Here is a 15,308-nt window from a genome sequence, read left to right as displayed (position 1 = left end):
GAGAAGTATGGCAAACGAAGCACTGCTTTAGAATTTCCTCTTTTGTTCATTGAACATAAATTATGTTTGTTCCATTCATAAAATTTACCGTTACCTCCCAGCTTGATTTTGTGGCTTCCATCCAAGCCTGTCACATAGTCATTTTTACTTTTAATAAATACCCACTCGGGCCAGGAACTGCCCTGTCCCACCCAGTTCATGGAGAGTGAGTGTGCCAAGGCTATGGGGTGGGTCAGACTGTGAGCATGCTGTCGCCAAGGAGATGGTGTATTTGAAAGGGACGGTCTTGAATCATGAAAATGCTTCTGAGGAAATGCTTCAGGGTGGGGAGGAAAAGAAGAAAGATGGGCATGTATAGCTTTGTTAATCACCTCTATTTCTTTACCCATTAGGTAAGGTTATTCTCTGCTTAGAAGGATGCCAATTCAAACCACTATACCTAACCCTCCCTGACTAGGCCAGGTCCTCTGTAATGGCACCTCTCATTTCAAATACCCATCACACTTGTGAGTAATAAACTTTTGGGGTGGTTTTCTTTCTCTCCCATTAGACCTTAAGTTCCATAAGAATAGCAATTAGGCTGCCTTGTCCTCCATAAAATGTTGAGTTGAATGAATAAATGAAAAAGAGCACAGATGACCATGACAGTATTTAGCATCTTGCATCGTGGCTGATATTAATATATAGTAGGTGACAATAAACATTGAATATATGAACAAATCTATGAATTAAAGGGATGAATGCAGCATGGAGATCTGAGTAGCTATGTGGTAAATAAATACTTACTGAAGCTGAATGAAAAGGTGAGGCATGAAATTTGCTTTTCTTATGCAAGCGCTACTAAAAGAATTGAAAAATACAATGTCCCTTGATCTGGAAGTTGAATAAACAGGTAGGTGGTAATTATATCTTCACCCAGCTCTGAAACAGCCGTGGTTTGAAAATATCATTAAGCTAAAGGACAATTATAGCTGTTTGCCTGAGTATTTTTTTAACGGCTTTAATTTTATTCTCTTCCAGGCTCATTATGGAGCACCTGCTTGCATAGACCAGCATGGACCGGTCAGCAGCCTGCAAATCGGAGCCCTAAGGTAACACACCAAGGGACCAGGGCTGTATTGCATCCTCTGCCCTCATCCCACCAATGGTGCAGCGGCCTTCAGAGCATCCCTTAGACACCGCACCTGTTTTTAGATTCAGCAAATGGGGCACACAGTTCTGGGTCTGGATCCAACACATGCTCGATTTCCTTTTGGGCTTTTTCATACATCTTTTTTCTTTCCGTCTGAGCCTTGTTTGTCTCCACTACGGGGAAATCGTAATATCCCTTCCGCTTGGCTTTCAGGCGCAGCTTATTCCGATAGTGCTCGATGTCTGACTTCTGCTTCAGGGCTTTGTTCACCTGGGGAGAGAGACAGTCTCAGGCGCACACCTCACCCAGTGCAGCCAACAGATGGGAGGCTCTTATCAGAGGGTCACCACTCCAGGAAAACGTGTCCTAAGCTTCATGTCTGGTCCTTTGAACCAGCCATACCCACCTGTGATCCATTCCAAGACCAGCCCACGTAACAGTGGGCCACAAAGAACGTGGAGTCTGGCACCTCCTCAGTTGCCTGAGACCTTCCATCAGGGCCCCCTTCTCCTTAGCCCACCTGAGTCTGCTCAGGCCTAGGTCTGAATCCATGCTTTTAGTTTTTTAGTATGGGCCTTAATCCCGCCTAAACCCGTATGGCTCCCCTGTATGGGAGCCTCTGACTTGGCAGCCAGATCTGGGTGCCCTGACTCTAGCTCCAGTTCCGAGGAACCCAATGGCCTCCCTTGGCCAGTTAGCTGGTACCCAGCTGGATGAGACGGTCAGTTTCTGAAGAGGTTGAGTTGGGATGAATGGGGTGGGATGGGGGAGCAGATATCTTGCTCTCAAGGTGTCTCCTCTATCAACCTGCATTTGAGAGCTTATTTTTTTTAGTCTATATTTTTGGTTGAGAGAAGAAATTTTGAAGTCACATTTTTATGGCCACTAATGCCAACCAGCTCCTACTCTATAGGGCAAAGCCAGTCTGTTCTTATAGAAAGAAATGTGGCCAAAATACCTTCTGACCTGTCAAAGTTACAAGCAGGTGACTATGCTAAATAAATAACAAATGATGACGCTGTTCCACCCACGAATGGAGCTGAATGGTGAAATCTGCCTGACACTTATTGGATGATATGAGGAACCATTAGTGCTGTTTGTAACCAGACTTAACTATATTAATATAACCATATATAGTATTATTGTTATGTTTTCCTTAAAATAATCTTTGGGAAAGATTCCTGTAATTCATAAAAGGAAAATTCACCCAGTTGGTAAGACATGTATCTGCTTAGAGTCTGAGGCCCAAGGTTCCCTAACACAAAGCTGTATCTTAGATGTTTTATTTTTACAGCATTTGAAGAAACATAAACAGGGGACACATTTTTTTTCTAACTTTTGCAAAGATCTCCCTAACCTGGGCCCTAATGATGTTTTTAGGCTGGTTGCATTTCATAAGTCTTAATTGTCCCCTCATCCTGCTTGCTACCGAGAAAACTAGTAGAGAAGAAGCTAGTGTGACATCCTCTGAGACAAGAATCCCATTTCTGGAATCTCTCCTAAAGCAGCATTCCACAAGAGGTTCAAATTCAGGGATGAAAGTTAACATCACTAATCAGACATATCAATATCAATTACTTCCTGACACGATGATAACAAAAGGGCACATCACTCCTGCAGCTATGCCAAAAATGCATAACCTCAATCAAAAAAAAAAGTCATGCATGAAATTATTCATTGCAATGTTATTTATAATAACCAAAACCAAAACTAACGACAAAAAACACCTGGAAGGTTTGAAAAATGGGAGATGAGCTTTCTAGTCAATGGTATGCCTTCTCAACTAAGTCATAAATGATAACCAGAAAGACAACAGCAACCCAGCAAATGCGTAAGATACAAGATACAAAGTTGTCTGTGTATGATGACATTCTAAAATATACACAAGTTTGATAAAAAAAACTTGAAGAGAAGGTGCAAAAATGAAAACAGAGGATATGCTAGAGGGCAGGAAAGTTACAGTGATGTTTCTCTTATTCTCTGAACTTTCTATGTTGTTATTATGTTTTCTTTAGAATAATCTTACAATAATTTCCTGTGATACATAAAAGAAAGATTTATGGCTTTGGGACTGTGCTTTCTTTGCTTAAAGAAGCCACTCAAAAGAGAAGAAGAAAGTTGTAAGACTTTCTAAACTGCACAAGACAGCCAATTACAGAGAACAGTTCAGGGCTCTTTTCCAAACCTAATGCCAGCAAGGCCCATTCCTTTAACGACCAAAATGAACAAGTATCAATTTCTGGATAGGGAAAATGCTCATCTGTTTTCCTCCTGTGACAGGGTGATGGGTCTGGCAGGTAAAGGGAGTGGTACATTGGATTTAGTTGCGATTTGGCATTTGTCCCTGTGACATTTATATCACTAAGCTGGGATGAAAAGATCCAGACATGGCGGCTGTTACCTGAGTCCATAACTGGGCAGAGAGTCTTAATCAAGGGCAGTTACCAGAGCATTAACGACAACCTCAGAGGCTCTAATAACTTGGCTTACGTGTCTGGAGGCAGAACTGAGCCTAAGGAAAGATTCAGTGGGCGTGATTGGCTTTGAGAAGATGATATCCAGGTTCCTAAATGATAGAACCAAGGGGCATAAAGTACATGATCAATGAATCCTTGCTCATTGGCAGACTAATTGATGATGATGATGATGATAATAACGTGATTATTGAGTGCTAGACACTGTTAACTCATTTGCTTCTCACAACAGCCCCATTTTACGGATGGAGAGACTGAGGCACAGAGACACGAACTAACCTGCCTAAAGTCACACAGATAGTAAGGAGAAGAGCTGGGATTCCAATACTTATAGCATGTCTTGTGAGTTCATATTCTTTTAAGCACAGTGCTGTTTTTCATTGATGGGCCACAGTAAATCAAAGAGAGAGAAAGAGCACTGGACAGGGAGCCAGGGGACCTGAACATAATGGCTGTTACAGTAACCTGCAGCATGATTTTAACAGGCCACTTGACCCCTCTGGCTTCAGTTTCTTTAAGTATGTGTGTGTGCACACATGTGTAATGTAAATGTTCACACACAGGTTCCATATGCGTGTTCTTAAAGGTAAATAAACATCTTCAGCCGACTCACCATTCTGCTGCAGAAGATGGAGGAATGGCAGATAATTTTTATCTGACTTGCTCTCCCCTAAACTGCCTCTATCTATCTATCTATCTATCTATCTATCTATCTATCTATCCATCTATCTATCCATCCATCCATTATCCACCCATCCATCCATCATCCATTCATCCACGTTTCTTTGGTGAAATCATTATTCTTTGCCGTGTGTTACAAATTTTTTTCAGACTCTTAGGAAAATTGATTACCGTCATGATATTCATAGAGATCCTTCTGGAAGCAGGTAAACGGTCGTTTGAAGCTTGCTCGAAGGAGTAGAATTCATTTCAAAGCTTATATCGTGGGCCACATCCCTTTCGAATGGCAATACCTTCTCTAGTTCCCTCTCAGTTCGAGCCCCTCTCATCTTCACTACCACTGACATCCCATAATGAACGGTTTAGGAGTGTTATCAGGAAAGTAAAAGGCTGTGTGCATGTGTAAGGGGTGGGGAAGAATTTCCAAAGTTTCTCTTCATAACTACAGTTTTTAAAAAGTCCCCTCTGGGCTTTCTAATGAAGGTAAAAAATGCTCTGAAAACATCACCCAACAAGCTTGTTTTGGGGTCACTTGCATCCTGACTCATTCTGCTGAGGCCAGCACATGCAGAGGTAAAAATGACTGACAGAGCCCTGTACACGTGGACGGAAGCTGCCCCCGGCATTCCCAGTTGTTGCTACTGGCTTTCTCCAGCTCCGGGCCCTCTGGTGCTCACCTCCCCGTTGAGGACTGCCGACTCCTGGCTTCTGTCTGAGGTGGGATGCACCACGGGGAGGGCTGTGGGTTTTATAGCGATGAGCTGCACAGATCCAGAAGATGTGTCAAAGGGATCAGCAGCCGCCTTGCCAGAGCTGTCAAAAAGAACTGCTCCTTCCTCTTCATCACTCGCTGGCACTAAGACACAAATAAACACATCGATTTTATGGTTGTAGGGGAGCTTGCACGATCATGGGGGAATTTATGTGTGACACTCACAGCCTAAGGACGTTGTTTTACTCACAATGACCTCGGGAACAACAGCCTCTGGTTTTGTGCCAAGGGCTCGCTGCTGCTGGTGTATTTCTTTTAAATTCAAGATCTGCACTACGCATCCATCCACTGCATTATCAATTGGTAGGAAAGAATTTTAAAGGTAAAAACCTTTAAACAGTAAATGTTTACTGAATTTCAACAGTGAGAACCAGTCTTTCAAAATTGTGACAAAGTACTTTTTTTTAAAAAAGTAAATTTTTTCTCTATACTTGAGTCAGAGATGGGAAAGACACAATTTGGCCAAAACTTGGAATATTCTTATAATATGATAATCAACAAAATAACAGCATTCAGTTCAGTCTCTGCCACCAAAACTACCCATTTTTGCATGACATTAAGGTAACAACAGTCTTCCCTGGTCAACCAGCCACAGTAATTGCTGCTGGCACTTTTTTTTTCTTTGTAAAGGCTGCTTTTCCAGTGATTTGGGTTTTGGTTTCTTTCATTCATCTAGAACAAAAGAAAGCTAAGAAACAACCAACAGAGAAACTAATTTAAAGCTACAGACAACTCCCCTAATTAAATAGAGCACTTTTCACCTACGTTCTTTTAAATTAATTCTTGCCTGACAGATAATTTTACTGTGGTTGCTGGAAGACACCAGCCTACCCTGCGCTTCCATAACTAAACTGACAGAAGAAGTTCTAGGGCCAGTCGTATCTTGCTGATTTACAGTTCTTATAGCATATTCTGATTAACGGACTATAAGAATGACAGTTTATTGAGCATGGCTTGGCAAGAGATAAATTAAGCCTGTTCAAACAACTAAACCAGTATGCAATTTAGGAGCAAAATAGGTATTATAAAAATATGAATGTAATAGAAGTATATTCATCTTTTCTCCTGTCTGCTCAAGAGATTGGAATGTTATTTAAATTATTGAAAAACACACAATTTGTATCATTCTGCCACTTATCATAATCACAAGAGATTTGTCAAATCAAGCCGAGTAAACTGTTCTTCTACAATGTGGCTAAAACACCTCAGAGTCTAACAATGGGCTAGAATTGAAGTGTCTTTTGGTTCTGTGGACTTAATTGCAAATCGCAGGCCACCAAGCAGCCAATGACAGAAGAAAATCTCTATTTAGACATGTTACTGTTGCATATGTCTTTTTAGAGTAGAGTTTTGCTGGGCAAATTTTGCCTTTATCTTCCACCTGGACAACTGCTAGGAAAGCCATCTATAGTAGCCAGCCTCCAAGATGGTGCCCAGTAACTCTTGCCTCCTGCTATTCATAGCCACAATGAATAGGACTGACCTATGTAACTAAAAAGGAAATTGCAGAAACGACAGTGTGTTACTTCCAAGGCTCGGTCATTAAAAAAACATTGTGGCTTCCACCTTGCTCTCTCTTAGATCACTTACTCTGGGGAAAGCCAGCTGCCATGTTGTGAGGACACTCAAGCAGCCCTGTGGAGAGGTCCATGTGGCAAGAAACTGACTCCTGCCAAAAGCTGTGAGTGAGCCATCTAGTAAGCGGCTTCTGCTGGCCCAGCAGAGCCTTTGGATAACTACAGCCTAGGCCAACATCTTGACTGCAACCTCATGAGATACGCTGAGCCAGAACCACCCAGCTAAGCCACTCTTGAATTTCTGAACCACAGACATTACGTGACATAATAAGTGAAGATTGTTGCTTTTGGTCACTAGGTGTCGGGGTAATTTGTTATGCGGCGATAAGTAACTAATACACCTCCTAAACAACCTCCCTCCTCCAAGCTTCTACTATGGTCCTCCTACCCCTAAAATGCAAACTCTACCAGCAGCCAGGATGGATTATCTTTCAAAAGGTAACCAGAGGACAGCACTCCTCTGATCAGAATCCTCTGAAGGGTTCACGTATTTAAAAATAAAATCCAGGGTCTTTAGTGTGGCTGACAAGGTCCGATACAATCCGGTCCTGGCCACCTTGCTGAGCTCACTTCCTGCGTCTCCCCTTCCCCACTCGGCTCCAGTTAAAATAGCCTTGAACACATCAAGCCTATTCCCAGCTCCGGGATTTTGCTTGAGCTTTTCCCTCTGCTGGAAAGCTCTTTCCCCAGATCTTTACATGTCTAGTTCCATCTTATTTGATAAGTTGCAGCTTGAGAAAGACTTTCCCTATCCACCAATCTAAAAGAGCCTGCCCCATCACCCTGTGATATTCTCTTCATAGCACTTACCACTATTGAGTTGTTGTACCAACTTCACCTGTCCCCACCCCTGCCTCTAGAATATAAGCTCCATGCTTGCCCATCTTTTTAAAGGTGATGCCTATTGCCTTTAATAATGAATGTCTCAGATGTAATGGGCTTGCAATAGGATTTGTTGGACAAAGGAATGAATAAAGGAATGGCTAAAATTTCCTGGCTTGAAAAGGAGATGTTAATACCTGTGGAACAGGTAAACATGTAGAAATGAAAGTCATGCTATCACTACTAAACTGTTCAGAGGGTGAAGAGATGGTACTTAGCATTTTGATTGCTTCTGGGTTGCTTCCTGCCCCACAGACAGGATAAGGGGAGAAGTAGAACCCTGGTGAGACAGAAAAAGGACACTGGAAACTGTACAAACGACAGTTCCTTTTCATCCTCACTCTCAAAAAAGTCATGTTCAGATTTGCAAAATAATTCCTCTAGGTTTAAGAGAAACTAATTAGTTATCCCCCCCCCCGAAGACTGTATGGAAAAAATACATTAAAAAGTATTGCATTAAATATTAATACATTAAAATGTTGTGTGGTTATAGCAGGTTCATGGGAACATTTAATGCATAATTAGTCCCTAATGAAAAAAGCATGAGAGAATGCTAAACAAAAGGGCCACAGTTAAACTGAGGAAGTGTCCTAGATACTACCACATCATCACAGTGCTACGAAACAACCAGCCTGGATCTAGTTCTATCTTATTTGTTCTGTTGGTTTGAACTTCTATAGATCAGGCTGGGAAGGGAAGTTTCATTTCTTCATGTTTGAATTGGCATTGGGGGAGCCCTCTCATTTAAGGCAAAAAATGCTCTTAAACAAAGCATGCTCTTTCTTTCTGGAATTTTCATTAAAGCTCAGAGACAAATAACGTATAACTAGCATCACTGCCTTCTGGTGTTGTTTATCAGATAATAAGTAAGGCTTTGTCTCATTGGGAAGTCAAAGAAAGAATTAAAACCGAAGCTATGCTTCTGAGCTAATAGCTCACAAATTCTCAAGGGTGCTCTAAACTGTCTGATTCTTGTCCTCCTCCGGCCCCACATGCCCCATGACTATTAGGAGGCAAGGACCGATTGGATTCTGAGCCTTGACAGTGAAATCTCTTAAAGGAAGGAGCTTAAAGGAAGGAGCACACTTAAGGGTTTACAGAAGATTTTGCTCTTAAATGACTGAAGATGCAAATACCTATATTATGTTCTGATCTGGAACTCATTTTTAACTCTATTCCTGGAAAACACTCTTTCTAAGGCGACAGTGGTTTTAGTTCAGAGGCTGAAATGTGTGTATTTGGTGGAAAAAACCCTGCAAATCGTTTTGCTTTCAAAATCCTAGCTCTCACATCTATCTTTCCCACTTATATTTAAACATAGTCTTCAAACAGACTCTAAAATTGCCTTGCAGCTATGGTAACTGACGAGGCCATTGAGCTGCAAGGACCCACGCCAGCCATGTTGCTAGCGGGATAGCGTCTTTCCCCTTTAAAGTTCTTATTTTCACAAAAGTAAAAGATTAGAAGCTACACACACCACAAAATTGGTGGAAAACAAGAACAGTTTTAGAATGGCAGCCTGGTACTTTAACATTTATGAATTAACCTAAGTAACCCAGACTTATAGAATGGATACTGAGCCATAAACATCAGTATCTGAATGTCCCGTACCAAGAGAATCTATTCTCAGAGGCCACAGTCACACAGCAAAGCACTTTTTGCAAGCTGACAATGTGATGAAATGATACCTTTTTGTCTTCTCCACAATTGCATTCTCCCTCCCTCCTTCCCTCCCATTCATATTCCAATCCAATAAAACACCACTATGGACTTTTTTGGTGAACCCTAACCTAGCATTAGGATACAGTGGAGCTCTTTGATAAAAAAAAAAAAAAAAGGACAAGCGTAGGTTCCATTTAAGGTCTATCTTAGAATTCTGATGTGCTTCGGTATCTGTTAACATCGAACGAGCTGGTCCTATCATTTCTATTTGAAAATTTCAAACTGAAACCTCACCAAAGGGGAACTTGTAGTGAAACAGATGCAACCAGCCTTGCAAATTCACTGGGTTTACTTTTGGCAAAAATAAAATGCAACTAAGTACTGGGAACCTGGAGAAAGGATGGCATTTCTAGTAATAAAAAAACCAACACATTAAAACCTCCACCTGGTACAGTAATTGCATTTTATTCATGCCCCCCGCTGTTATTTCTAACCCTGCTATTTAAATAACCAAAGTGACCTAACGAATAAAGAAGAAGGTAGAGAGGGTAGAAAAACAAGAATGGGGAAGGTAGTCAGGAGCATTTAGAGCAGATCAATGTCTTAACCAGCTGGGGTGGGGACTAATAGGGCCTGAAACTGGCCCTGCTCCCCTGTCTTCTACCAATTAAAAGCAGGGGTGAGGGAAAGGCATCATCTTGTAAATGCATATTTACTGACAGAGGAGTCTTCATTCTGCACATTTTTATGCAAGAAAAAGGGCACAGAACAATGTGTACATTGATCCCATTTTATAAAATAAAACAAAGCAATAGAACAAGAAACAAAGATAAGTGTGTCTTGTCATGTGCATAATAAGGCATACACTGAGTTATTAAACGTCATTTGAGCACTGGGTTGGGTGACAGGGCACCTGGGGGAGGGCGGACTTGGACTTAACTTTATATATTTCCAGGAAGACTATAAAGAAAGGCAGGCAGGGAGGAGTGGGGAGAGAGGAGTAGAAGCAGGGAGGGCATCTTGGTTAGGGGGCGACGGCAGTTGTAGCCCTTAGTTAAAACCACCTTCCCCTCTGTCCTCACTGTCCGTTCTCTCTGTGTCACCTCCCTCCCTCTGGTCATCTCTCTTAGCACCTCACTCTGGGAAGGAAGAGAAGAAAGTCGCTAAGTTCACAGCTCGCTTCACAAATCAGAGCTCCACTCGCCCTCCGTGAGCTGGCTTGGCAGGGAGCTGATGGGCAGGATTTCTGGGGGTCCCAGGGAGGGCAGATATTCCCAGGAACACCCCACATTTCACATCCTGATTCTGGTGCGAGAAGTGCAGCCCTGTTACATACAGCATGATGAATTCAGAAGAAAAACAAAACCTCAAGCAGCAAATCAGTATGACAGTTTAAACAAATATTTTATATAAAGGCTGGGACCAGGGACCACATTTTCTCTGCGGAAGACAAGCCCATGTGGCATTACTTCTTTTCTTTCTTTGGTCAGAAAAAAAAATAAGTAAGTGACATTTGAAAACAAAAGAATATTCTGGCACTAGTTTTAAGCGACAGTCCCTGAACCACACTTCATCAAAGTCCTTTGAAAAGGAAGCACAGGTAACCAGAGTGCCAGGTTGTTTGGCTTTTCACCTGGTATTTTGGTAGACTCCCACCTACAATCCTTTGAAATTCAAAAGGAATTTTCCCTGATCTGAGTGGCAGCACCGGGTACTTATATCTGGGATCCAGTAATCCAGCATCACAAGTGGAAAGACCGAAGTGGAGAGGAGGGTCAGAACAAAGGTGGGGTCAGGAGGAGAGGGAGGCTGCATGATGGTGTTCGACAGATGTGATCTGTAGATGGTGTCACAGCACAGTCGGGTAGCTCCGATGACTTGTAAATAAACCCCAACATCAAACCTTTTTAAGGAGGGAGAAGATCTGTTTGAGAAAGACACTCAACAGTTAAGTTTCCCTGGAGAATAAAGGCAGAAGCATGGGCTGACTTTCATGATGATAGATTTATTTCCATGCTGTTTTTCCTGAGAGAGGTGGATTTGCAGTATCTGGACTCATTGGCATAGACTGAACCCCTGAAACTTATCAAGGGAGTCAGAGCAAGAAAATGGGGCAATCTCCAAGACAAGCAGCATTTCAGAGACCTGTCACCCTAGAGGACCTGGTGCTAGAAATGTCGATTCACCCAAGAATTAGAAAAATCACTAAGCAAATATCAGTTCATTCTGCATGGAGTTTTCCAAGACCCTGCACAAGTCCATGAGAACAGGGGACAGGAAGCATGAGACAGAATAATTCAGAGAAAGGGGTAAGGCGATATCCCAGTAGGTAGGTAAGAAACTGACTCTTGGCCTTTGCAGGACACAATAGAATGAAGAACTAAAGGTTAAAGCACACTATTGTGTGTAAGTGTGTGCATGCCCGTGTCCACGCATGTGTGGGACGGGCTTGGGGGTGGTGCTTGGCAGGGAAGGCTTCTCACCATTTCTCTTCCGTGCCTCCTCCTTTGTCACTTTCTGCTGTGCCATTACATTCTGGGGCGAGCGCCTCCCTGAGCTGGGCTTCCCTGATTCGTTGCTGATGACAGAGCCATTCTCACTGGGCGACCTGCTGGAGGTAACCATAGCAACAGGGAGATGGTAAGTTTCGACTAGAGCAGCCTCCTCTCAAGGTTATTTTATTTGCACAGTTTATGTCTGTAGTCTTTCCTTCTGGTTTTATCCACAAAGAAGAAATGATACAGGAAAAGAAACAAAAAGCACACATCATACTATAGTGTGGGTTAAGTAGCTGGTTGTTCTGAAGTGCATTTACTGGCGCTTTGCTCTGCAGAGAAGTTCAATGAGAATAGCCCTCAGTTCCCATCTATTTTTCATTAACCACCAGTGACTATGGAAACGGTGGCGATGGTGTTTTAAGCATGCTCCTTTTCAAAGATAGCACTTTGGATAGTGTTGCTGAGTATTTGATTCACATAGCATCTTCAGGGACTTGCGTGGATCACAGTTCTCTTTGGCTATTCTCTTTACAGAATATACCTTGATTACTAAAGACTAAGCCACTCCATCATTGAATTCTTCACTGTCACACACACATGCACACACACACACACACACACACTTTCTTTACCTGTGCTAACTGATAACGGCTTACATTTGAAACTACCAATTTGAGCTATTCATTCACTCAGGAAACAGTTTATGTGCATCAGCTCTGTGCTGGGCATTGTGCCAGGCATACAGGTACATAGAGCTTACCATCCATGCTCTCCAACAGCTCCGCATCAGGAGCACCTACTATGTGCCAAGGACAATGCTGAATGCTTTCAAAACTGTTCATGAGTCATTATGACAATCCACGGATTTGGGGATTGTCACTCTCGTTTAGCAAGTGAGAAATGGGAAACTCAAGGAGGTGAAGTGTTCTGTCCAGGGCAGAGTTGGGAGGTGGCAAATCAGCCCCGGAAGCCAGAGCTCCCCAAGCAGGTAGGGGCTCTCGTCTTCTATAATACAACGCCCCAGACAAGGCAAGTCTTTACACAGGGCAAGCCAGGGCTTTCTTGCCTTCCATCGGGGCAGACTCTGGTCTTCTGGGACCCCGTGGGAAAATGGGCTCTTGACAGCCTCTGTTGAGGTTCGTGCTCTTCGGGCTTCAGGTCGTGCTATCCTGTGGGTAGGCTGAGCGTAAAGACCAATCGCCTTCCCTTTGTGGGAGACACCCAGGAGGCAGATATCCAGAGACCTCATCAAACCCTTGTTCTTCTACTGTCAAATGTCCAAATTCAGAACCTAATGGGAAGCTGTGTATCCTGGTGAATGCTGCCCTTCCTCCTCCCTTCTCCCTCATCATCCTCGGGGAATTTAGAACTCTCAATTCTGTACACTTGCATGTACTTTAGCACCCTAAAACCATGAACAATGAGAAGCACCCACTCACAGCCATGAGGTAAGGCAGCGTCTGCCAAGAGTGGTCCACAGAACACTGGGGTCAAATAAAATGTTCCTGGCCAAAGTTCTACAGACAAGAGTGAGTCTGGGAAACGGTGTTTACTATATTCCTTCTTTGTATAGCCCTAAGAAACATTAGCATATCAAAGGCTCTGATAGGTTCTGTCATTAAGATACTCGTCTTGGGCTGGCCAAGTGGCTCAGTTGGTTAAGAGTGTGATCTCTGAGCAACAGAATCACTGGTTTGATTCCCACATGGGCCAGTGAGCCGTGCCCGAGCTGAGCTGCCACTGAGCTGCCAGCAGGTGGCAGGATGGCTTAGGTAGTGAGAGCACATGCTCCTAACAACAAGGTTGCTGGTTCGACTCCTGCATGGGATGGTGGGCTATGCCCACTTGCAACTAAGTTTGAACACAGCACCTTGAGCTGAGCGGCTATGAGTTGCTGATGGGCAGCCAGATGGTGACTGGACTTGGAGCTGAGCTAGCTGCGCCCTCCACAACTAAGATTGAAGGACAACAACTTGGCTGTTCCCCTTCCCCAATTCCCTAATAAAATCTCAAAAAAAATCACCTTGTTTAATCTTCCATAAAACTAGTAATATAAAGGATGTAGTTTGGGAAAATATGGGCATAAGTAATTGAATTTGGTTAGCAAGAGTAGACTTCTTGGTAATTCAAGAAGAAGTGCTTGAAACAAAATCTTTAAAAAAAAAAGGGGGGGGGGTGACCAGTTAGTTCAGTTGGTTAGAGCATGATGCTAATGGCACCAAAGTTGCTGGATCGATCCCCGAATGGGCCACTGTAAGCTGCGCCCTCCCTGGAGGAGTCAGCATGGGGGCATTGTGTGGCCAATGACCATGGTTGTCCCCCAATAAAATTTTTTTTAAATAAATAAATAAAATTTAAAAAAAGAAGAAATGTTTGTTCTAAAAAATTTTTTTTAAAGAAATCTTTACATAAGTTAACTAGAATGGGTGGAAAAGAATTTTTATTCTTCCTGGCAGTGCTATGTTAATACTCTAATTTTAGCAATTCTATTTATATCTTTTTAGTGTCCTGTAGATAGGTGATAAATAAGCTGTAAACATGCTTTTATTGTATTTGGCAAAAAGTGAGAATAGTTACCGAGTAGGCAATACTATTTTTGCTAGTCAACGCAGATAAATCACCTATTGCAGGAATAGCTATATATTTCTCTGTATGTTTCAATTTTGCCTTGCTAATGCTCTCCCTTGCTGGGGTAGACTGTTGTAGTAATGGTCCCAATTTGTTCATATCTCCCTGTGCCCAAGCTTGGGTAGTCCCCTTTCCACAATGGCTCTGGACTTGATGATGCATCTTGCTTTGGCCAATAGGGCCGTCGCAAATGTGACACAGCAAAGACTTGAGCAGTGCTTGCACTTTGGGGCTTGTTCTCTTGCTGCTCTTGAAACCCTGTAACCGCCTTCTGAGAAAGCCAGGGCTTGCCTGCTGGAGGATGAGACCATGTGCCAAGAGGCCCCAGTTACATGGCCACCCCAGACAAGGCTATCATCAACAAGCCAGTCCATTTGACTACCACCTGACAACATAGGCCTGAGTGAACCCAGCTGAGATTAGCCAAGCCTAGCTCAGACCAGAACCACCACCCAGCTGAACGCAGCCTAAACTGCTGACCCATTAAAAATCATGAGCTAAATAAATGGTGGGTGTTTTAAACTGTTAAGCTGTGGGGTGGTTTGCTATGGAGCAATAGTTAACCAATCCACATGCCCTCAAGCTTCTTTCTGACAATAAGCTGAAATCCAGTTCTGCTTCTCTGTGTCTTTTTCTGAGGTGCTAAGAGCTCCTGGGGGGAAAACACAGCCTGGCTGCTCGAGTCCAGTACAAAAACTCGTATATTTGATACAGACAATCCTCTTCCTCCTTCCTCAGAATATTTCCTTCTTTTGGCTTCTTGGATTCCACTCTCACTTTGTTCTCATGTTTTTTTTCCTGATGCTTTTTGGTCTCCTTCGTTGATTCTATTTCACTATCTGGGTCTCTAAGCATTGCAATATCCCAAGAATCAGTTCTTGGATCTCTTTTTTTTTTTTTTTTAATTTTTATTGTGGAATTGGGGGGATGGGAACAGTGCTGGGGAATTGGGGGGAGGGGAACAGACAAGTTGCTGTCCTTTTGTTCTTCAGTCTAGTTGTG

General features: G+C 42.9%; 1 protein-coding gene across 4 annotated transcripts in view; it reads right to left on the bottom strand.

The window, feature by feature from the left end:
* Positions 1–15,308, bottom strand: part of KIAA1549L (KIAA1549 like) — a 259,088-nt gene that overhangs the window by 54,848 nt on the left and 188,932 nt on the right. For 3 of the 4 annotated variants that reach the window (XM_019639559.1, XM_019639557.1, XM_019639556.1), the window contains 3 exons: positions 11,664–11,791; positions 4,965–5,143; positions 1,185–1,402 (listed from right to left, as the gene is read on the bottom strand). In XM_019639559.1, the coding sequence (XP_019495104.1) occupies positions 1,185–1,402; positions 4,965–5,143; positions 11,664–11,791 (525 nt within the window). The remainder of the gene's footprint in view (positions 1–1,184; positions 1,403–4,964; positions 5,144–11,663; positions 11,792–15,308) is intronic. The other variant, XM_019639558.1, reaches the window with a different exon arrangement.

Source organism: Hipposideros armiger, unplaced genomic scaffold, assembly GCF_001890085.2.
Source record: "Hipposideros armiger isolate ML-2016 unplaced genomic scaffold, ASM189008v1 scaffold_44, whole genome shotgun sequence".
Classification (NCBI taxonomy): Eukaryota; Metazoa; Chordata; class Mammalia; order Chiroptera; family Hipposideridae; genus Hipposideros; species Hipposideros armiger.
Note: the sequence above shows the minus strand (reverse complement) of the source record. Positions and strands in the feature narration are given on the sequence as shown.